Source organism: Halichoerus grypus, chromosome X (genome assembly GCF_964656455.1).
Source record: "Halichoerus grypus chromosome X, mHalGry1.hap1.1, whole genome shotgun sequence".
Taxonomy (NCBI): domain Eukaryota; kingdom Metazoa; phylum Chordata; class Mammalia; order Carnivora; family Phocidae; genus Halichoerus; species Halichoerus grypus.
In genome coordinates, this window is record NC_135727.1 from 110,532,924 (window position 1) to 110,555,865 (window position 22,942).

Genomic DNA, 22,942 nt, shown 5'->3' on the forward strand with positions numbered 1-22,942 from the left:
TATGTGTCCTCTGTCCGAAAAATATTTACTTTCTAAAGGTAAGGTGCTGAACCAGATGTTTTTGTGAGCTCTCAATCTTTTGACATTGCATAACATTGCAATGTCCGGCACAGTGACTTTGACCCTCAATTATAGTAAGATGTATATGGAATAGTAAGAACACCTATCAACTATGTGTGTTAGTGATTTTGTGTTCATATATACATAGGCATAATCTCAAAAAACCCATGAATTATTTTGTCTTACCATGTGATTTGCTGTGATAATAACTATTCTATTTTTCATCCATTCTTTGTAGTTTATTAAAATGATAATTAAAAATGCTAGTACTTATCTATAAAGACTTTTCAGGTGTTTTTATATTCTCTGGAGTCACAGTGCCACAACTACCTAAACCCCTGTTATGTATAGGCTGAGGTACTTTATCTGCTTCCTATAGTATAGCAGTAGAAAGTCAGGGTTCCAAGACTCACCAGGAAGAAAAAGGGGCAGAACTTTAAAACCTTTTCCTTCTCTGATCTTATCACCTACCTTTTATTGCAGGCTACAGAGCCAATACAACTGTATGGCATGTGCCTCCCCTCTACTGTGAAGTGTTTTTGGGTCTGCCTTTAGATCTGTAAAGAAAGTATTGATCAGTTGTACTTCATCAAAACTAAAACCTTTTGCTTTACAAGAGACACTGTTAAAGACAGATAATAAAAACCATAGACAGGAAGATTTGCATATGTTTGCAATTTACCTATGTGACAAAAGACTTGTACCCAAATGAAATAAGAAAGAATATGCTGAACAAACAATGAGAAAAAAAGAGTACAATTAGGAAATATGCATAGAACTTGAACACCTTTCACAAAAGAGGATCTATGAATGGAAAATAGGCAGATGCAAATATGTTCCACATGAAGGTCCATTAAGGAACTGTGAATTCATGCAGTGATGAGATGCAACTATACACCTACTATAATCGCTAAAATAGAAATTACTGAAAATACCAAGTATTAGTGAAGATTTCAAGCAGTTGGATTACTCATACGTGGATGGTGAGAAAGTAAAATGATCCAGCATCTCTGGAAATCAGTTTGTCAGGTTTATGTAGTTAAACACACACCTACCATATGATCAAGCAGCCTTTTCCTAGGAATTTAGAGAAAAGAAATGCTAAAACATCACGAACAAATGTACATAGCAGCTTTATTTGTAGCAGCCCAGAATTTAAGATGACCCAACTGTACTTCAGCTGGTCAATGTACAAAAGACTCAGGTACATCAATGCAATGGAGTACTCCTCAGCATTAAAAAGAGAACCAATTAATGATACATGAAACATCCTCGGTGGATCTTGAGATTTATTATGCTGAGAGAAAAAGCTGACCTGAATGTGAAATCTTACATACAGTAAGTTTCCATTTTTATAACATTCTCAAAATGACAAAATTATAGTAATGGAAAATAGATCTATGGTTGTCAAGATTTAAGGTTTGCGGAAAGGTGAGACTTCAGATGGGGAGTGTTGGAGACATTTTATATGGTGAGAGAACAGTTCTGTATCCTGATTATGGTCGTCATTACATGAATCAATACATGTGGGGTTAAAAAAAAAAAAAAACTTAAGGAACTCTATCCCCCGTCAAAGAAGTGCATGTTAAAACTTTACTATCTGAATTAGATTGCAGTTTATTTAATAATCTTGTATGACAATGTTCTTGCCATGACATGTGCTGCATTCACGGGGAGGAGGAGGTAAGCGCAGCACGTGCTACCTACACTGTTTCCTCCTCAGACATTGAAGGACAGAAGGGAAATGGATTGCTCTCTTTTTCTATTTCTCTCTCCTTCACTTTTGGTAGTTTAAAAAGAGCTGTGTCAGATAATGGCTTTGGTTTTCATTTTATAGGCCTTATCAATTACTTATTGTATTTTGATCTCCTTTTCACATTGGATATTAGAAAGGACAGGACCAAACTTTGTTCCCAAACAGGGATATACAACAAACATGCTGTGTACTAGGTCCTTGTTGAATTCAACTTGGCATTTTTAGTCTTATTAAAAAAAAAATCTAGCTTTAATCATTCAAATTTTAAATTATATTATTTTATTGTAAAGTCTTTTTTACGTAAATATCCTTAAATTGTTACTGGGACTCATGGGACTGAATTATATTGATGAATAAATCAAGCATTGTTATGAAGGAAAATGAAAATGTATAAGAAAATGACATAGAAATATTTTTCAAAGAATATAGATATAAAAGATGCAGTTTTAAATAATAGGATTGTCATACCTTGATGTTCCAATCAGAGTAAAATACAGAGGATTTAGGAAATTTGCTTGTTGAGAGATGGGTGTTCAGGCACATGGAATCGGAATATGTAATGCCAGTTTGACAAAACAGAATATATTTTTCAAAGATTTTATTTATTTATTTGACAGAAAGAGAGCACAAGTAGGCAGAATGGCAGGCAGAGGGAGAGGAAGAAGCAGACTCCCCGCTGAGCAGGGAGCCCAACATGGGCGGGGCTCGATCCCAGGACCCTGGGATCATGATCTGAGGCGAAGGCAGATGCTCAACCGACTGAGCCACCTAGGTGCCCCAACAAAGCAGATTATTGAGCAGAAGTGGTTTTCAGTACAGCGAAAGTATAGGAAACTGTCCATGTTCAGCAAGGAATATAGAACACAAGAGTTGCAGAGAGAGTAAAAATGACAGAGCATATGTTATAATCATGTAAAATAATAGCAACTGCTGGGACACCTGGGAGGCACAGACAGTTAAGTGTCCAACTCTTGGTTTTGGCTCAGGTTGTGATCTCAGGGTCGTGAGATTGAGCCTCAGGTCGGGCTCCACGCTCAGCCTGACTCCCTCTGCCTTCTCTCCTCCCCCTCAAATAATAAATAAATCTTTTTAAAAAATAATAGCAACTGCTTTATGATCCAGTGGGAATGTGTAACTACTTAAAAGCAAGAATGGGGCAGCAAATCATTTAGATCCGCAGCATAGGCATACTAAAGAAACAAGATGATAAAGTGGAAAAAGAAGGAAGAGTTTTGATATGCAATGTTGAGGTGCTGCTCTGACTATAAAATGGTATTAGGGAAAATACTGGTGTCTATTCATTCTTTTTTTACCTTTTTTGGAGAATACGGGCAGATTTTTTAAAAAGAAAAAGTAAAGTAGTATGAGAATTGCACTGCCAACTAATATGTATATGCCCTGTGTAATGGAAAATCTGCAGACTCATCTTCAGATCAAAAGCATGTGGGAAAACTTGGGAATTGATGAGCTCTGGAAAGAGGGCCATGGTTCAAAAGCAAAGAAATAAAACATGCTCACTGGAGAAGAGAGAATATAATTCTTTAATAAAGGAAAAGAAAATAACATGGAGCAGGTAATACCATGGGGAGAAAATTACTTAGGCGTGAAATAATACAAATTTATATCAATGTGAACAAAATCATTAGTGCCTTTGTTATCAGGACAATTTATGAATGCAAACTTTGTAATAGAAGAATGTCTTTACCGGAAAATAAGTATGTGATGTGTAACTAACAACTGGGAAGTTAGCAACATTGACAGTAGGGGAGAGGAATTAAGTCAGTCATGAATCCCAGTTCTGTTTACATGGTTTTTACTTTGTGAAAGATACTCACATGTTAATTTAGGAAATGTGTTAAATAATAGTCTGTGAGGGAAAATCTGCTTTATCGGACATTGTTCTCATGAAAATCAATAAGTAAAAAAAGAAGTACATTTTCAGTTACTACTCAGAATTAATGGCAGCAGTGAAAATACTACGTATTTTAAATAGCACAGTTTCTTTATATGAGCTTGGGTAACAAACAGAAATACAACTTGTAATACTGAAAGCAATCACTGTTTTTTGTTGTTGCCACTATTAGTTGCATAAGAGCATTTCATATAAATATTGAAAATAGTGAATGAATCCAATCATGTCAGAGAGGATTTTGTGTGTGTGTATATATATATATATATATTTCTGCTTTTAAAATATAACTTAAAACTTTCTGGAGGGAGTCCTTTAAGCTGGTTGAGTGCACATAGCCTAATACTTAGATTTTAAATATTTTTCCTAATTATTAAAGGGTTAAGTTAGAGAATGTGTGTTTCTTTTCAGTGTCAGGATGGTTAGATTTATGTGTCAGTCTAACTGGGCCATGGGGTGCCATGGTCAAACATAATTCTGGGTGCTTCTGTGAGGGTGTTTTTGTATGAGATTAACATTTAAATTCATAGATTGTCCTCCCTAATGTGGGTACTCCTCTTATAATCACTTGAAGGCCTGAATAGAACAAGGTCTAAGAGAGAATTCCTCCCGCCTAATTGCCTTTGAGATGGGACATTTTTTTTTCCCTATCTTTAGACTTGAAGTATTAGGTCTTCTGGGGTTTCAAGTCTGCTGGCCTTCATACCAGAACTAAACCTTCAGCTGTCCTGGGTCTCCAGTTTGTCAACTCATCCTGCAGATCTTGGCAGTTGTCAGCCTCCATAATCATGTGAGTCAATTCTTACAATAAATCTCTCTAGATCAATAGATACATAGATACATGAAGATGTATACACACACACACACATCCTATTGGTTCAGTTTCTCTGCAGGGTATGTAAATCATATTTTAAGTATTTATAGAATTTTATAAACATAAAAGAAATGCATATGTGTTTTATCAGTGTTGGAAAATATAGAAACCATAAATAATTAAGTAATCATATACCTTTCCACAAGGAGGAGAGGAACATTTTTGATATTTTGCCCTGCATGTTTATACTCTAATACTTATTTATAAATGTGTGTCTATGAATATATATATACATATGTATACACATACATATATACATACACAAACGTACTTGTGTGTGTTCCATAGCCTTTCCATCCAAGTTTTTATTCTAATGTGTTTCAAATGTTGGATGGCTTGCAGTTTGAAGGCATTTATTTGTCATAAAAATTTAGGTTTTAAATTTGGATTATACTACTTATACTTCTGGAGAAGATGGAATAATAGGAAATGGATCTAGCCACCTGCCAGAAACAACTAAGAAAACCTGGAAGAGTGCCAAAATATATATGACAACCATTTTCAATATATTGGTCATCAAGCAAGGAAAGACAGTGACTCCCAAGGGATTGAAAAGAAAAAAAGTAAGCCTAGAATTGCACCAGTTTGTTGCCTTGAGTCCATAGTGCAGAGACTGGTAGTTAACATAAAACCCTCAGCTCAGGAGTTGAGAAGATGAAACTGAGGGTTGGAGGAGGACCAGGAAGTTAAGAGTTCACAGGACAAAGTACCAAAGTGAGAGAGTTGCACAGGGAGAGAATTTCAGACTCCACATGGGGTATTTCCTACTTGCACAAGTCAGAGTGGAAAACCATATCATGCCCAGGGCATCAGAGAGAGTACTCAAAGTTGTTTCTGTCATGATGCAGGCTTAGTCCTACATTTATCCGGCTTTGGCAACACCCAACAAACCTTTAAAGCAAAAATTGAAAAAACACAGTGTTTCTAAGAATCTTACCTGAGTTACACAATAAAGCCCAAGAACATATAGGTATTAAATATATTAAATATATTAAATATATATATATGTATATAGAGAGAAAAAACCAGTATCTGACACCCTTGGGCTTGATAAGTGTGAACAAGGCCAAATTCACAATGTTTGGCATCCAGTCAAAAATTGCCAGGCATGCACATAAAAAAAAACCAAAATCTTGCCATTTGCAATGACATGGATGGAACTAGAGGGTATCATGCTAAGCCAAATAAGTGAATCAGAGAAAGACAAATATCATATGATCTCACTGATATGAGGAATTTGATAAACAAGACAGAGGATCATAGGGGAAGGGAGGAAAAAATGAAACAGGATGAAACCAGAGAGGGAGACAAACCATAAGAGACTCTTAATCTCAGGAAACAAACTGAGGTTTGTTGGAGTGGTGGGGGGGTGGGAGGGATGGGGGGGCTGGGTGATGGACATTGGGGAGGGTATGTGCTATGATGAGCGCTGTGAATTGTGTAAGACTCTTGAATCACAGACCTGTACCTCTGAAACAAATAATACATTATATGTTAAAAAAAAAAAAAAGATAATAGGAAGGGAAAAATGAGGTGGGGGGAATCGGAGGGGGAGATGAACCATGAGAGACTATGGACTCTGAGAAACAAACTGAGGGTTTTAGAGGGGAGTGGGGTGGGGGGATGGGCTAGCCCGGTGATGGGTATTAAACAGGGCACGTACTGAATGGAGCACTGGGTGTTATACGCAAACAATGAATCATGGAACACTACATCAAAAACTAATGATGTAATATATGGTGACTAACATAACATAATAAAATAAAATTAATTTTAAAAAATTGCCAAGCATGCAAAGAAGCGGGAGAATATGTCCACTAGCAGGAATAAAAATTAACTGATCAAAATTTATCTAGAAATGATACAGATAATAGGATGAGTAAACAATGACATCAAAAGAGTTATAACTATATTCGATTTTTTTCAAAAAACAAGAATAAAAATAAAGCATGTTAAATAGAGACACCTAAGATATAAAGAAACACAAATGAACTTTGTTGTACTAAGTGCAATGTCTGAGATAAAAATACACACTCTTTTGGACTAATGACAGATTAGATATGACAGAAGAAAAGATTAGTGTATGTTGAAGTCACAATAAATTTTTATAGTACACCTGTGTATCCAAAGGAAATGAAAACACTAAGCCAAAAATATATCTGTACTTCCACGATCATTGCAGTGTTCTTTCAGTAACCAAGACATGGAAGCAACCTAAGTTTCCATTGATGGATGAATGGATAAATAAAATGTAATACCTATAAAGTATTATATACTCATAAAAAGAAGGAAATCCTGCCATTTGCAACAACATGGATGGACCTTGAGGGCATTATGCTAAGTGAAATAATTCAGAGAGAGACAAATATCATATGATCTCACTAATATGTGAAAATCTTTAAAAAACACCACCACCACCAAAAAAAAAAAATCCCCAGTGAATAAATACAGAGAACAGATTGGTTGTTGCCAGAGGTAGAAAGTGGGGTGGGTGAAATGGGTGAATGTGGTCAAAAGGTACAAACTCCCAGTTATAAAATAAGTCCTGGTAGAAAAAAAAATTACAGAATCAGTTTTAAAATAATACCTGTCATTGGCTAATTTTATTCACCACAGAGGATGTTACTGAATTTACTAGGCATGATTTAAGCAGACAGTTGTGATTTCTCTGTATTGTTTGAATTATTTTGCTGCAAGAATATATGCACCATTATCTTGGTAATTAAAATATTTAAATAAGTCTAACAACAGAAATAGCAGCTGTGTATTAAAGTAACTGCTAGCTGATGCAATAGACCCAATGTGAAATCTGAGCAGCTTCACAGAATGAAGGCTCATTTCTGGATGTGGGTTGGAAGGGGTCTGTGTTGTCACGTGACTCAGGGATTCAGGCTCCATCCATCATCTAAACACGGGTTTCAGTGCTTGCTATAGAGTAGAAGAAGAAAGTGTGGAGGTAGAATACTGTCCGTCAGTAGGCTCAGAAATGAGAAAAAATGCTTCCACTTATATTTCAGTGGCAAGGGTAGTCAGTCACATGACCCTTTCTAACTACAAGCGAACTGGGCAGCAGAGTCTACTGGTGTGCCAAAGAGGAGGGCAAGGCACCTGTGGATGGGTAGCTCTAGTCTCTCCCATAAACTTACATAGTAGATACTCAGGAAAAGAGCTATTATTAGAATTTGTTATGAAAACACAGGCCGCCTGGGGGGCTCAGTCGATTAAACACAGGACTCCTGATTTCAGCTCAGGTCACGATCTCAGGGTCGTGAGATTGAGCCCCACGTTGGCTCCGCACTCAGCTGGGAGTCTGCTTAAGTCTCTCTCCCTCTCCCTCTGCCCCTTCCCTTGCTCACCATCTCTCTCTCTCTCAAATAAATAAATCTAAAAAGAAAAAAAGGATTTGTTATGAAAACAATCTCCTCTATTCCTGGTGGAGTTTCTGGCAAGGCTAAGTCTGCCTTGAAATTCTACCACATTTTTGAGAGCCTGCTCTGTGATAGGTGTGCTTCACAATACAAGATCACATCAGGTTTTATCCAAAGGATTCTATAAAACTTCAGCAGGGAGGGATCATTTTCTTCTCATAAAAGCTTCTTTCTGGACTAACCATTGCAGTAGATTCCAGAATCTCAATAGGAAAAGAATGTTCTCTTTCTATTGAAGCATGGTCAAAACCTTAACTCATGAGTCCAGGCAACCCTCAGCATGACTGAATGTGCAGGACAGTTTACAAGTGCCATTAAGCCCCAGGAAAAACCAAGGTATTCTTCTGTGGCTTGGACTGAGGTAAGAGGAAGCAGAAAGATGGGGAACTATTTTAATCTTTGCTGTTCAAAGATAGCATGTCTACCAAGGAACAATTTTCCTCTCATAGAAGTACTTTGGGTTCTGAGGATTTCAGCCTCACTAGATGTTTGCTTCATAGTGAAATCCCTGGTCATTCCTCATCCCCAAATTGCGAGGGAGGCTTTGGTTATTGACCACTGAGTTGAGCTCACTCATCAGTGTATTTGTTCAGAGGCCAGTCTCAAATACCACACTGTTAAAAATATACTGCATACCTCAGGATGATTTCAAAAACCTTCTCTACTTGCAGGATCATATCCCCAAACTGGTAGCTGTGCCAAAGCAAACTCTACTTATGAGCCCACTTGGGACATATTTTGAGAATGTAGTGAAAACACACATGGGTTCTAAACTTCTGTTTCTGAAGTGATCTTTTACATGGATGTGTCAAACCTGTCTTTAACCACCTTTTATATCCCAGGGTCTGTTGCTGCCATAGACATTCCACATGAAGAAAATGACTGCCAGGGAGTTGGAATGTTCTAAGTCAGGAGGAAGGCAGGTGATTCTGGACTGTCTTTACATTGGCAACAAGGAATGTCCTTCAGAGAAAAAGGCGGTGAAGAATTGGCCAGCAGGTGAGCTTCCAGAGTTGGATAGTAGGTCACAGTAGGAATGGCCTGGGAGAAGGATACTGTAATGTGGGAAAATGCTGGAATTGAGCAAAAGCCAGCACTGGGCTCTCAAGAAACCCTAGGGTGAGGGACAGCAGGATCCTTAGTAGAAGAATCCCACAGATAATCCCCCAATTGCGGTTTATTATCACACTCACCTTCCTTCCCTAGGCCCTGCTTGTAATGTTTTGGCTGCAGGGTCCTCTTACCACCTAGGAGCCATTGTGGAACAGTGAGAAGAGAAATGAATTAAGAGACACAAGATCAATCTCAGGCTGGGAGAAGCGGCACAGTGTGGGCTCCAGAGAGATCAGACCAGGCTCTATTCCTGGTTTGGTCACTTCATTAGCCATCTGAACTTGAGAATATTTCAAGTTCTTCCTCTGTTAAATGCATTGGATAAGCCCCAGCCCGCAGGACTTTTGGAACTGTATGAAATGTATATAAAGCGCCTAGTACAGTGATTAGCAAACATTGGGTCTCTTATGAATGACAGTTATTACTCTGATCATTTTGGTCCCAGATGATACCACCCACACCTTTGTAGTATTTTTGTTTGTTTCCTTTGATCCAGCATATGTCAGAGAATATGCACTGCAGGACAGAGAACACCAAAATAGCCAATATGTTGCCTGGCAAGAAAATTGTCCCTATTTGAGCATATGTTGTTTAATTTCACTATGAGTCTTACCCAGTTAGAGGCAACTCAGTGGTCCCCAGGTTAGAATTTACAGAATTGTACTCAAGAAAACCTAATTACAACGCCATTTCAATGGAGTGGGCTCTGGCTGTCCTCATCCAAAGCAGAGTGTGAACGTGGTGGCTTCTTGACCACACTTCAAGGGAGTATCACCCTGTTCCTTAGAAGTTTCTTAGATATGATGTACATGAAATGCCTAGTTTGTACGCTGTGCTCACCTGCAGCAGGATAGGAGTGTAGGACCCCATCCATTCCTGCTTCAGGTGGAGAGGTCTCTGGTTTTCCCACACTCCCAAGGTAGCTGTTTAGAGCAGGTTTCATTCCAGGCTTCAGTCTGTCCACTCCCAGACACACAATCTGATGTCTGCCCTTTTTTTATGATTTGCTTAGCCTCACTTAGCCCAGCATTCTGCCTCTGAAGGCTTGCACAGTCCCATCCCCGAACCGCCTGGCCTCAGGTAATTTACACTTGACTGCTCTCATCTGGAAACTCCTCTTCCTCACTCCTTTTTTGTTGACCTTTAGGTCTTAGAGTGTATCTCACCATCTTCCTTTTATGATAGCTGCTCCTAGACTTGTAATTCTATGGGCAGTGGCTCAGTCTTCTTTTTCTTACTATTCCTCCATACTACCATGGAGTCTTCCAAAGAGCAGATGCTGAATTAGTGCTTGGGAATTAGAGAGTAAGCAGGATTTCTAATGTATTATGATTTCATTTCTCCCACATTCCTGAATAAGCAGAGAAAAATCCAGATATATATACATATAATATCTACATACACATCTTTTGTATAGATATATATAGACAGATATATAGATACAGATACATATTAAAGACTAAAAGAATAAGCCTAGCTGAGAATTTAACCATTTACTGTCCTATTTCTCTTTTTCGTGATTCCCAAGTAATTTTCCCGTGGTGTTATTACATATTTCCAACAGTCCCTATGCCAATAACATGTTATCTTGTTCTGGTTAATAGAAAATATAGAAGGTTAAAAAAAAAAAAACTGGACTCCTTGTACAACTTGCTAATGCTACTCCTGAGATACTTCACATCAGATTAAGATGCTCACACTCCAGACTTCAGAAGCTAAAGCAAGCATGAGCCACATCTGCCCACCCCCCCCAAACATATTCTCTCCGGACTGGTAGAAGGGGTGAGGCCCGATGAAACTGCACTGTTCTGAGGTTGGTGGCCCCCTCAGATCTCACTTGGTCAGGATCTGGACTGTTGCCTCAGGCCCCACTATTAAGGGGTTGGTGGTTTCCTCAGTCTTCAGGGTCCTCACCCTGACTCCTACTACAATCTAGAATTTCTCCCTCTGCATACTTGAGGTCACCCCCTTTGATGAGGTCCCTCACCTCCATGAGATGCCATGGGAGGAAGTGAGTATGATTCATCATGTTACCACACCTGCGTCTCTCAGGTCTGAGAGGATGGTGAGACTGTTTATTCCTCTCTCTTTGCGGTTGGGTGTTTCCCTTAGTCCTCAGAGTCTTCACTCTGGTCCTTGCTATGACCTGGAGGCCTGTTCTCTCACACGAACTCCTTTAATTCTCTCTGACCACCAAGGATTGCCTTACGTGGTAAAACTTCCTGTGGTCACATGGCTGACAGTAGGAGAGGTATTCTGTGGTGTCTCCACTTTTATGATCTGAGTGGTTCCCTCTGTACTTAGGGCCCTGTGCTTGATTCTTGGCATGACCTGGAATTTCCCCCTCTGCTAACCTGACACTTACTCTTTAGACCAAGTGCCTCACCTCCCTGAGGTGGCCCTAGAAGGAAATGAGTGGGACTCATCATGCCCCCATTCCTGGGTTTACTGAGGGAAGACATCAGTGGCAGGGCTCTGTGTGGCCCCTTCTGTTCTGGTTGGGGTCCCCTTATCCTCCTTTAGAGTGATCAGCTTGACACCAGTTAGGAAGTAGGTTTCCTCCCTCTACTGAGGGAGGCTGCTCCCATTAGACAAAGGCCCTGTCCTCCGGGAGACCACTTCCTGTGGAAAGAGGGACACCTCAGCTGGAGAGCTTTGCCCTGGGCCTCCTAGGGCTGACAGCAAGGGTGGGACTCTGGGCATTCTCCTCGATTCTGGGGTGAGTGGTCCCCTTGCTCCTCATTCACGGTCCTCATCTTGACTCATGACCAGACCTGGGACTCTACCCTCCAGTCACCTAAAAAACCCATACTCCTCAGACTAAGGCCATTACTTGCCTGGAAGCTCCAAATTGGAAGTCCGGATGCATCCCATCTGTCCAGGGCTGTTGCGATCTTCTGAAAGATGATGATAGTAGGGGCAGAATTTTATGACATCCCACTCTTCTGCAGTTAGTAGCCCCTCAGTCCTTGCTCAGGTTTTTGACCTTGACTCTGGGTAGCATATGGGGCTGCTTCCTCTACTAAGTCAGCCAGCCTTACACCAAGGTTGTCACCTTCCGGAGACACTAGAGGGAGAAGTCAGGCTGCTATTCCCTGGCTTACCCCTGCCTGAGGCCTCTGTTTGCCCCGCTCTGTCATGGGGGTCCACTCACCAGCACTCATTGTCCTCACCCTAAATACAATTAAGGCCTATGAGGATCTCCTACTTGGGCAGAATCAGAGCTGCTGCACAGGCCCAAGGACCTCACCTCCCTGTGAATTCACTTCCTCTGCTCCCCACCAGAGGAAATGAGGGGGTGACCATAGCCACACAAGGCAGAAAGTAGGGTATGTGTTGTGGAGCCCCGACTGTTCTGGGATGGGCAGTTCCTCATTCCTCATTCAGGGTCCTCACCATGATACCTGTTAGGCTGGGACCCCCCCTCCCCCCCACTGACCTGAGGACACAACCCTTAAACCATGGCTCTTACATCCCTGAGAACCTTGAAGACTGAGTTAGGGGATGCTCAGGCTGCAGCTCTACCTGAGGCCCTCTAGGTCTGAGAGTAGCTAAGGCATGGTCTCTCAGCACTCCCTATATTCTGAGCTGTTGGTGTCTAGCCCCCCATTCATACAGGGTTCTCATTTTGTCTTCTATCTCTTTGATTAAAGGCTGCTGGCAAATCCTCATCCCTGCAAACACTTGAGCAGGTTCCTGACTGCCAACCTTGCAGACACTGGGACACTGTCCCTAGGAAGATGTGAGATGGGGAAGCTGTGGCACAAGGCAGGGGGCTGCCCAGGTGTTAAGCTGTCAGAGAAGAATCACCCTGATCTCTTCCTTCTCTGCGCCAGCTAGACAGCATCTTATGCAGTTTCACTCCTGACAGATTTCCTTCCTACACGGAAAGGGCAGAGCAGGATAATTTGGAGAGCCCCCGATCTTTTCAGGTTATCTGATACTGCCTATATAGATGATCATATTGTCACTGAATATCATTTTTTTCTTTTCTTTCTTCACACATTTACTCAGCATTACTATTACTGTGGCTATGTATTCCAAAACACTGCTTTGGGTCAGGGTTTTGTTTATCCCATGAGATGTATTTTGGAGTAATGAGAAGAAAAACGAAATAAAAGATACAAGGTCCGGCTCAGGCTGGGAGGAAAGGAAGAGCATGGGTCTCTAGACTGATCCGGACCAATCCAGACCAGGGATCCAGTCCCAGTGAGGTGACTTACCACTCCTGTGAACTTGAGATATTCACAAGTCGTTTATCTGTAAGTGAAGTTCGCTAAGCTCTATCCTATAGGAATGTTGGCATTTATGTACTGTGTAAAGCACTTGGCATACTCATTAAGATATATTGGGCCTGAATGAATGCCAGTTATTATTATGAACCCCCAAAAATACCACCCTCCCATTTAAGTTTATTTTTAATCCAGTAGATAGCAGAGAATATACCGTGCACAGGGACAAAAACAAACGTTCTTAAGCTAAGAAAAATTAAAGTATCTTATCTTTTTACTAAGACTAAAAGGAAAAGGCAAACCATGAATTAAACACCTTTTATTTATTTTTTTAACTTTTTTTCTCCATTTCGTGTTCCTATTTTACTGTGTGGTTCTTCCACATTTCCATGAAAATCCCTATTGCAGTGCCATGTTATCTGCTTTTGGATCACGAATACAATATAGATGGTCTGTGACTTTCTTTTTCATGTACCCAAACTGTAACTCTCATTTGTGAAACAGCGATAAATGAGAGCCACGTCATTCTTAAGTTTATATTCTAGAACTAAATGAGCTATTAGAAGAAAAAACATTTGAAAACACCTAAATAAATATAACTGTGTATGTGTTTATAGAAGCTAACCGTTTCGAACACATAGGAAGAAGATCTGTGCTTTGTCCCCTCCAACCCCTAGGACTCTGCACTACCTGGAAGGTCGACTGCCCTCTTCCACCGCAAGGAAAAGCAGCCGCCCCCGCTGACCGACTAGACGCGGCGCCAGCCACGGGCCGCCGCGCGCTCCTTCTGCTCTTGCAGCGCCTCCTCGTACAGCTCGGGGAAGCAGCTGGGCACGGTGTCGTTGATCTTGGCCAGGACCTGCAGCACCTGCATCTTGCTGGTCTCCGCGCGGGCTCGCGGGCCCCACAGGAACTCGTGGCGCGGAGGGTCGCTGGCGGGCACCGCGCGGTACTCCAGGTAGCCCTGGTGCACCAGGTCTTGGGTGATGAGCTGCCGGGGCTCGCCGAAGATCAGGTGCCTCCTGCCCTCCTGGAGGCCCAGCACGTTGAGGAACTCCCAGACCTCCTCCTCGGTGGCGCGGTTGCCCTTCATGAAGATCATGCCCAGGAGCGCCATCAGGAGGCCGGTCTTGGGCAGCCCCTTGTTGCCGTCGCCCGGGAGGGACAGCTTGCTGACCAGGGTGTAGGACTGGCCGCGGGTGTCGACCTCCTTGAGCTCGAGCCCGAAGACCAGCTCCATGCGCTCGGAGGCGAGCCTGAAGATCTCGGGGAAGTGCTGGCCGTACTTCCTGCCGACCATCTTCAGCAGCGCGGCCCGCGTGATGGGCTCCCCGGTGCCATGCTTCTCCAGCAGGTACTGCACCAGCATGCTGGCCTTGCGGGTGAGGGGGTCTTTGCGGGTGGCCCGGGCGGCCAGGGCGGCGGCGGCCGCCGCGTTCTGGGCGCCCTGGTCACGTGGCGGGCCTGCAGGGTCCACGCCAGGAGACCCAGGGGCCGGGGCGCCCTGGGGCTGCGGGGCGGGACCCGCCTCGGGGGAGCCCGGGGGCATAGCCCCCACGCTGGGCGGGGGGGAGCGGGGGGGCTCCTCTGCTGCGGGGGCTGCTGCTTCAGCAGCAGGAGCACCCCCGAGACTCTGAGCCTCACCGCGGCCCTGGTGGCGTTTCTCCCGGGCACGGACCTTGCTCTTCTGGCCCCGAGGCATGGCGACACTGGGCAAGGCTGGTAGGTGGTGAGGGCACCTGGAGAGGGGGGACGGTGAGGTGGGGTGAGCCCCTTCAGTGGAGAGATCCCACCTTGGCTTTGACCACGGCCACCCCTGCAGGGTCCCCCAGGGCACTGCTGTAGGACCCCACAGGCCTCCCTTGACCCTGGTCAGCCTGGGCCCTGAGCACCCTGTGGAGGAAGGGGGTGTGAGCCTTGGGTCCCCAGGCACACAGCCCTGCCCGGGGGTTACTGGGGTGACGGCAGTGTTCTTGACAGGGAAGACCGCGGTGTCCGGGTTGGGGGGGAGGACGGGGGCTCCTCGCAGTTCACATTCAAGATCGTCCTGTTAATAATTGTTGGCAAGACCCGGGCCCCCACCCCCCCCCCCCCCCCCCGCTCTGAAGGAGACCCTGTGATCTTCCAGGGTACCCTGGAGGAGGAAAGCAGGGAGCACTTCAGCCCACCACTCGAGTCAGGGGGCACCTAGTGCCGAGCACTTATGGGAGGGCTTCTCTGCCCGCAGTTCGTGGGGTCCTCCTCGGAATGACGCAGAATCCCCACTTGGACTCCGGGTAGGACCTGGGACCCTCCCTTCCTCTGACTGGGGCTGCACCTGCAGATCAAAGCTCTAACCTGCCTGAGACCTGATAGGAGAAATGGTGCGATGTCTCAGCCTGACATTCCTTTCTTGGGATCTTAAGGGTCGACAGGAGGGGACAGGCCATATTCTCTCTGGTCCCCTCCCTTCAGGGGGGTGGTTCCCCCAGTCCTCACTCAGGGTCGTCCCTTGACTGCTGGTCGAGCCCAGAGCTGCTCTCTCTTGCCCTGCGGCTGGCCACTCAGGCTAATGGCAGCAGGGGCTGGAGACTCATTAGGAGGCTGACAGTCCTCACCCTGAGTCCCGGCAGGACCTGGAAATCCTCCCTCAGCTGACCTGCTGCCAGCCCCTTAGACCAAGGCCCCTACCTCTCCGAGTCTCCGCAGCACAAAGTGAGGGAGCACCTCAGTCCTTAGACCGGCCCGGACCCTCCCAGGCCAAGGCCAGGAGCGGGGACTCTGCGTGGCCCCTGTCCTGGGCTAGGGAGTCCCCCCAGTCCTCACGAAGGACCTCTCCTTCCCGCCAGTCGGCCTGGGATCTCTGCCTGTGCTGAGCCGAGCCAGAGTCCAGCAGCCCCGGGCCAAGGCCTGCAATCCCCGAGACCCCGCGGGGTAAGCGAAGGGACTTGGGGCTTAACAGCCATATTGGGGCCTCCGAGCCCCGAGTGCGGGGGGGGGAGCGGGACAGGGTCTGTTGGACCCCTCTTTCCAGGGGAGAGGGGGCTGGGGGGCTGTCGGGGACGTGCCCCCACGGTTGTAACCCGGGACTCCTGGGACGTCGACCCCTAACAGCCCGTGGGACCCCTGTCTGGGCTCACCCTAGGCAGCAGCTGTCCGACAAGGCCTCACTGCCCACGGCGTGGTTAGGAGGAAGTTCTCGAGGGCCACGAGGTCCACTTCCGGTCATGTGGGTCTGGGCCCCCAGGAGGACCCTGGAGGGTGGGGGCGGGCTCCGTGGGCGGGGTGGGGAGTGGGGGGTAGTGTGTGGTGTGCTGGATTGTAGGGGAGAGTCCCGCGGGATTAGCAAGGGTGTTGTCACTGACTCTTAGCAGGTGGTGTGAATTCTCCCTCTGCCGTGCTGAGTGTGCTGGCCTCAGACCAAGGGTCTCATTTCGTTCCCAGCCTCCAGGAGGAAGTATTTGGGGGTGTGAGCTTAGCTGTCATCGCTGGGGCTTCCCCAATCTGACAGTCACCAGGTGGTAGCTTTTGGGGGGACCTGTGCACTTTGGTGGGGACTCAACTCCCTCAGTCGTCTCTCAGTGTCTTTCCTTGACTCTTTGTAGTTGTGGTACCTCCCCTGTGCTGACTTAAGGCCTCACACCAATGACTTAAACTCTCTGAGACTCCTCCTGATAAATAGTGCAGGTACCCCTCATCTGGCCACTCCTTCCAGAGCTTTCATTAGACATTTACACCTTATTCAAGTCCTGTTCCAATAACCCCATACTGTCATTGTTAGTACATGTGTCTTATAGCAGAGTATTCCCAATTCTTCCCTTCCTATACGTCATACCATTGATGCCATTTATTTTGCTTATCCATAAGGTATAGTCACTGGTTGCATTGTTGTTTTAATGTTATTTTGAACTCATAGATATCTTTTTGAACAAATGAAAAAAATAAGAAAAATAAAGGCTTTTTATTATCTTCGTTTCTTCCTTCTCCAACTCCTTCCAAACTTCTGATCTCTATCATTTTTTTCTCTGAGAACCTCTTTTAACATTTCTTATAAAGTACAGCTACTAGTGACAAATTCCCTTGGTTTTTGTTTGGCTGAAAGGGTCTTTGTTTCTCATTAACTTCTAAAGTTTTTTCACTGGCTACAGAATTCTAGTTGGGTGGTAGTATTAGGTTTTTTGTTTTGTTTCGATGTTTTAAAAACTTACTCTCTTTTTGCTTGCATGGTTTGTGAAGAGAAATAGGATGTAACTGTTATCTTTGTGTCTTTAAGTCCCACCTGTGCCCAGCTTCTCCCACGAATTCTTTCTCTTTGATTTTCTGCAGTGTTTGATATATCTGGGTGTAGTTTTCTGTTTTTTGTTGGTTGGTTGGTTGGTTGGTTGGTATTTATCCTTCGTGGTTTTCTCTGATCTTCTTAGTTCTGTGGCTTATTTTCTCTCATTAATTTTGGAAAATTCTCATTCATTATTTGTTTAAATACTGTTTCTTCTCCTTGTCTTATGACTGCTATGCAAAGGTTATGTCTTTTATAATCGTCCCACTATTCTTGATTATTTTCTTCTGCTTTTCTTTTTTCCCCTATTTTCTCTTTGACTCTTACTTTGGGGAGTTTACCTTGACATATCTTTAGTTTTCCTGGTACTTTCCTTGGTCATGTCTAGTCTACTGGTGAGCCTATCATAGGCATTCTTCATTTCTGTTACAATGGTTTTGGTTTCTCACCTTTCCTCTTGATGCTTTCCTAGAGTTTCCATCTCTCTACTTACATTACCCACTGTTATTGAATGTCGCTCATTTTTACCATTAGAGACCTAGCATCTCAATTATAGCTATTCTAAAATTCTAGTCTGATAATTCCAAATTATCTTCCATATCTCAGTGTGGTTAATTTGCTTGCTTTGTCTCATCAGACGTTTTTTCCTGCCACTTAGCATACCTTGTAATTTTTTGTTGAAACTAGACATGATTTATTAGATAACAGGAACTGAGTGAAATTGGTCCTTAGTGTGAGAGTATATGTCCATCTGAATAAGAGTTACACTGTGTTTACTGTTTGCTGTTACTGTTGGTATCTGAGGTTTCCATTTCCATGAGTGTTGCTTTTGGTTCTCTCTAGAAACTCCTTCGTAAATAGTCTGAGCCTTGCAGTTTTTAGCCATAATTCTCTAGTATTATATTGGAACCTTGTTGATGTGGTGCTAAGCTGTGCGGGGAGAAGTGTTCTGTAATCCTATTATTAGTTCGTCATATTTTATTGATTCTGTGCCCCTGGGTTGTTAGCTTCACAAATGCTTCTCAGCTCTCCCTCCATCCCCCTCTTATAAGAGACAGGGTGGCAAGAGGGGGCTGGACTCAGGATTTTTACTTCACCCAGATTTGTTGGTTTCAGAAAGTAGAAAAAACTGTCTGGGCCTGTCTTTGAAAAGGGTAACTTTTTCCTAGGTGTATTTCAAAAGGGTTTTCCCCCTCTTCCTGTCAGAAACATGAGGAAATTTTTCATGGATCTTTACTATGAGAACTTGGTGTAGCTCTAGAAGGTAAAACTTAGAAAAGTGTGGGGGATCCCCTATGATTAGGTACCTAGGAGTTTTTAGTTCTGAAGCTTGCCATGTATAGCTTCCTTCTAGTATTGCCTCAATTACAGTTTAAGTTTTTTTTTTTAATTTCAATTTTTTTTTCTTTAAATTCAATTTAGTTAACATATAGTGTATTACTAGTTTGAGGAGTAGAATTTAGTGATTCATCAGTTGCATATAACACCTGGTGCTCATTACATCACGTGCCCTCCTTAATGCCCATCACCCAGTTACCCCATCCCCCCTCCCCGCCCCTCCAGCGACCCTCAGTTTGTTTCCTATACTTAAGAGTCTCTTATGGTTTGTCTTCCTCTCTGATTTCGTCTTATTTTATTTTTCCCTCCCTTCCCCTGTGCTTCTGTGTTTTGTTTCTTAAATTCCACATATGAGTGAGATCATATGATAATTGTCTTTCTCTGACTATTTCACTTAGCATAATACCCTCTAGCTCCATCCACATCATTGCAAATGGCAAGATTTCATTCTTTTTGGTGGCTGAGTTCCATTGTATATATATACCACATTGTCTTTATCCACTCATCTGTCAGTGGACATCTGGGCTCTTTCCATATTTTGGCTATTGGGGACATTGCTGCTATAAACATTGGGGTGCATGTGCCCCTTTGAATCACTGTTTTTGTATCCTTTGGATAAATACCTAGTAGTACAATTGTTGGGTCGTAGGGTAGCTCTGTTTTCAACTTTTTGAGGCACCTCCATACTGTTTTCCAGAGTGGCTATACCAGCTTGCATTCCCACCAACAGCGTAAGAGGGTTCCCCTTTCTCCGCATCCTCACCAACATCTGTCATTTCCTGACTTGTTCATTTTAGTCATTCTGACAGGCGTGAGGTGGTATCTCATTGTGGTTTTGATTTGTATTTCCCTGATGCCAGGTGATGTTTACAGTTTAAGTTTTCCTACCCCTTCCTGAATCCAGGGGCTTCTGCTCCCAGGAAGCTGTGATTCCCTGTATTTGCCCGTCTCTTTAGTTTGGGGGGCATTAGTTTGCCCTGTAACTTCAATTCTCTTCCTAGGTCTAAGGAAAATTACTGACTTTTCAGTTCGGCTTTTTTTTCTTGTGAGGATGGTAGTGATGACTTCTAACATCTTTACATGTCAGAGCAGGAAAATTGTTTAATTTCAAATAGTAGAGTTGGTACCAAACATCTATATCTTGATTCTTTATTGGAAATTTTTATAGCATGCCACATTTACGGATGCTTACTATAGATTATACAAAGTGGAAATTCCCTTCTAATGTAAGTTTGCTAAAATTCCTTAACCTGAACTGGTGCTGAGTTTTTATCAAAGGCCTTTTCCTTACTCCTGCATATAATTAAATTGTGACATCGTGATTTATTATAGGAAATACGTGTTGTGTCTTCGTCCCCTTTCCTGACACAGAGCACCTAAATTCTTGAAATTTCCTAAGTGATAAGAGCAATAAAGGTGACAGGAGTGTTTTTGTATAATTCAAAACAAGTGCCTTTCAACCATACCTGAGTTTATGTTAATGAGGTAACTTTGGAAAGCCACTAAATATCGGCATTGGCTGCCAGGGGAACGAGCTGCATATTTAAAGGGTTGGAAGCTTCAGCCCCACCTCCTGACCTCCAGGGAGGGGAGAAAGGCTGGAGATTGACTTAATCACTAGTGGCCAGTGATTTAATTAATTGTGCTTATGTAATGAAATCTCAATAAAAATCCTAACCAGGGGCACCTGGGTGGCTCAGTCGGTTAAGCCTCAGACTCTTGATTTCTGCTGAGGTTGTGATCTCGGAGTCGTGAGATCAAGCCGGCACTGGGCTCCGTGCTGGGCTTGGAGCCAGTTTAAGATTCCCTCTCTCCCTCTGCCTCCCCCCCCCCCCCGCATGCTCTCTCTCTCTCTCTCTCTCTCTCTCTCTCTCTTAAAACAAAACAAAACAAAACAAAAAAACAACCTAACCAAAGTGTTTTGGAGAGCTTCCAGTTTGCTGAACTCATGGAGGTTTGGGAGGGTGGTGCCGCTGTAAAGAGGGCAGGGAAGCTCTGTGCCCCTTCCCCACACCATGCTTTATGAATTTCTTACGTTTGGGTGTTACTCGGTCATTCCATCTTTATAATAAGTTAATACCTTAGTAAGTAAATAGTTTTCCTGAGTTCTATGAACCATTTTAGAAAATTTTCAAACCCAAGGAGGAGTTTGTGGGAACCCCTGATTTATAGCCAGTCAGAAGTATGGGAGGCCCAGATTTGTGATTAAGTATAGGATAGTCTTATGGGAATGAGCCCTTAACTTGTGAGATTTGATGCTAATTTCAGGTAAATATTGTCAGAATGGAATTGAATCATAGGTTACCTAGCTGGTGTGGGGGATAAAACCCCAAAAACCCATAAGTTTGGTGTCAGCAATTCTGAAAGTAGAAGTGTAGAGAAAAATATTCTTTACTTTTACAAATGCATTTTCTTTTTCTGTGAATGTAGTGATTTCCATTTGTCAGTATTTTCTACTATGATATAATCATTGTGTTTCTTAGTCACCCTGTTTATTCATTTAATTCATGCTTATATTGAATATCTGTAAATTTACTTTAAAGATTATTTGTCTCCATGTGAGTGATCTTTGCTCAAGTATTCTTTTATTGGGCATTCTTACCTGGCATTTGTATCAAGGAGAGCTACTCTGTTAAAATGGTTCATCCATTTCCCATCATTTTGTACGATTTGGAAGAATTTAAATAAGATGATGATTAGTTTTTCCCTAACCATTTGGTATAATCGGCCTCCAAACCTGACTTGTCCTGGAAAATTTCGATGTGCTATAGGTTTTGACTCTATCTTCAGTATAGTGATTTATGTATTGTAGAATTTGTTCCGTTTTATGCGGATTATCAAATTTAAAGGCATGATACTTATAATTAAAGCAATCATGCACAACATTACAGAGAATAATGAACCCAATGTACCTGAAACTTAGCATCAATAACCCTCAATAGTTACAGGACAAATATTGTTCAAATTAAGATTTATTTATTTATCAGTTTATTGCCACGTCCATTTCTGAGACAAAGCTATACCATTCAAAGATACCTAATGTCTGTTTTCTGCTTTGTGGTGATGTTGACAGTTGTTGAGATCTTCACCCTTTTCTATAAATCCATTAGGGGATGCAGAATGGTATCCTCTATCATTCCACTGATTTTGTGTGTGTGTGTCTGTGTATTTTATGTGTGTGTGTGTATATATATATATATATATATATATATATAAAACATATATATATTTTATGTGTATATATATATATAAAACATATATATATATATTTTATGTGTGTATATATATATAAAATGTGTATATATATATATAAAACATTTAAAGTGAACAATACAGTGACATTAGTACATTCATAACATTGTGCAACCACCACCTCTATCTAGTTCCAAACACAATCATCATTCCAAAAAGTAACTTCTTACCCTTCAAAAAGTTACTTCCTGTTCACTGCTCTCCCTAGCCCCTGGCAGTCATCATTCTGTTTTCCCTCTCTGTAAATTTGCTTAGACTGGGTAATTCCTGTATGTGTTGTCATACAGTATGTGACCTTTTGTGTCTGGCGTCTTTCACCCATCCTAATATTTTCAAGGTTCATCCATGGTCTATCATGTATTGGTATTTCATTCCTTTTTATGCCCAAATAATATTATATTGCAAGGATATACTCTGTTTTGTTTATTCATCTTTTGATGGAAATTTTGGGTTGTCTGCATTTTGGGGCTTTATGAATAACAATGCTTCTATGAATATTTGTACACAAATATTTCTTTGAATACTCTTAAAGAAGAATTACTGAGTCATATAGTAATTCTTTGTTTAAATTTGAGGGACTGCCAAACTGTCTTGCAAAGAGCCTGAACCATTTTATATTTCTACCAGCATTGTATGTGGGTCCCAATTTCTCCACATTTTTGCGAGCACTTGTTTTTTTTTTCTTTCCATTTTTGTAACCACCCTAGTAAAATGCTATCCCATTG

General features: G+C 42.7%; 1 protein-coding gene across 1 annotated transcript; it reads right to left on the minus strand.

The window, feature by feature from the left end:
* Positions 1-14,120: 14,120 nt before the first annotated feature.
* On the minus strand, positions 14,121-15,074 carry LOC118540417 (melanoma-associated antigen B17-like). The gene has a single exon (XM_036099551.2). It carries the CDS (start codon positions 15,072-15,074, stop codon positions 14,121-14,123), a length of 954 nt encoding a protein of 317 aa, XP_035955444.2.
* Between the last annotated feature and the right edge of the window lie 7,868 nt (positions 15,075-22,942).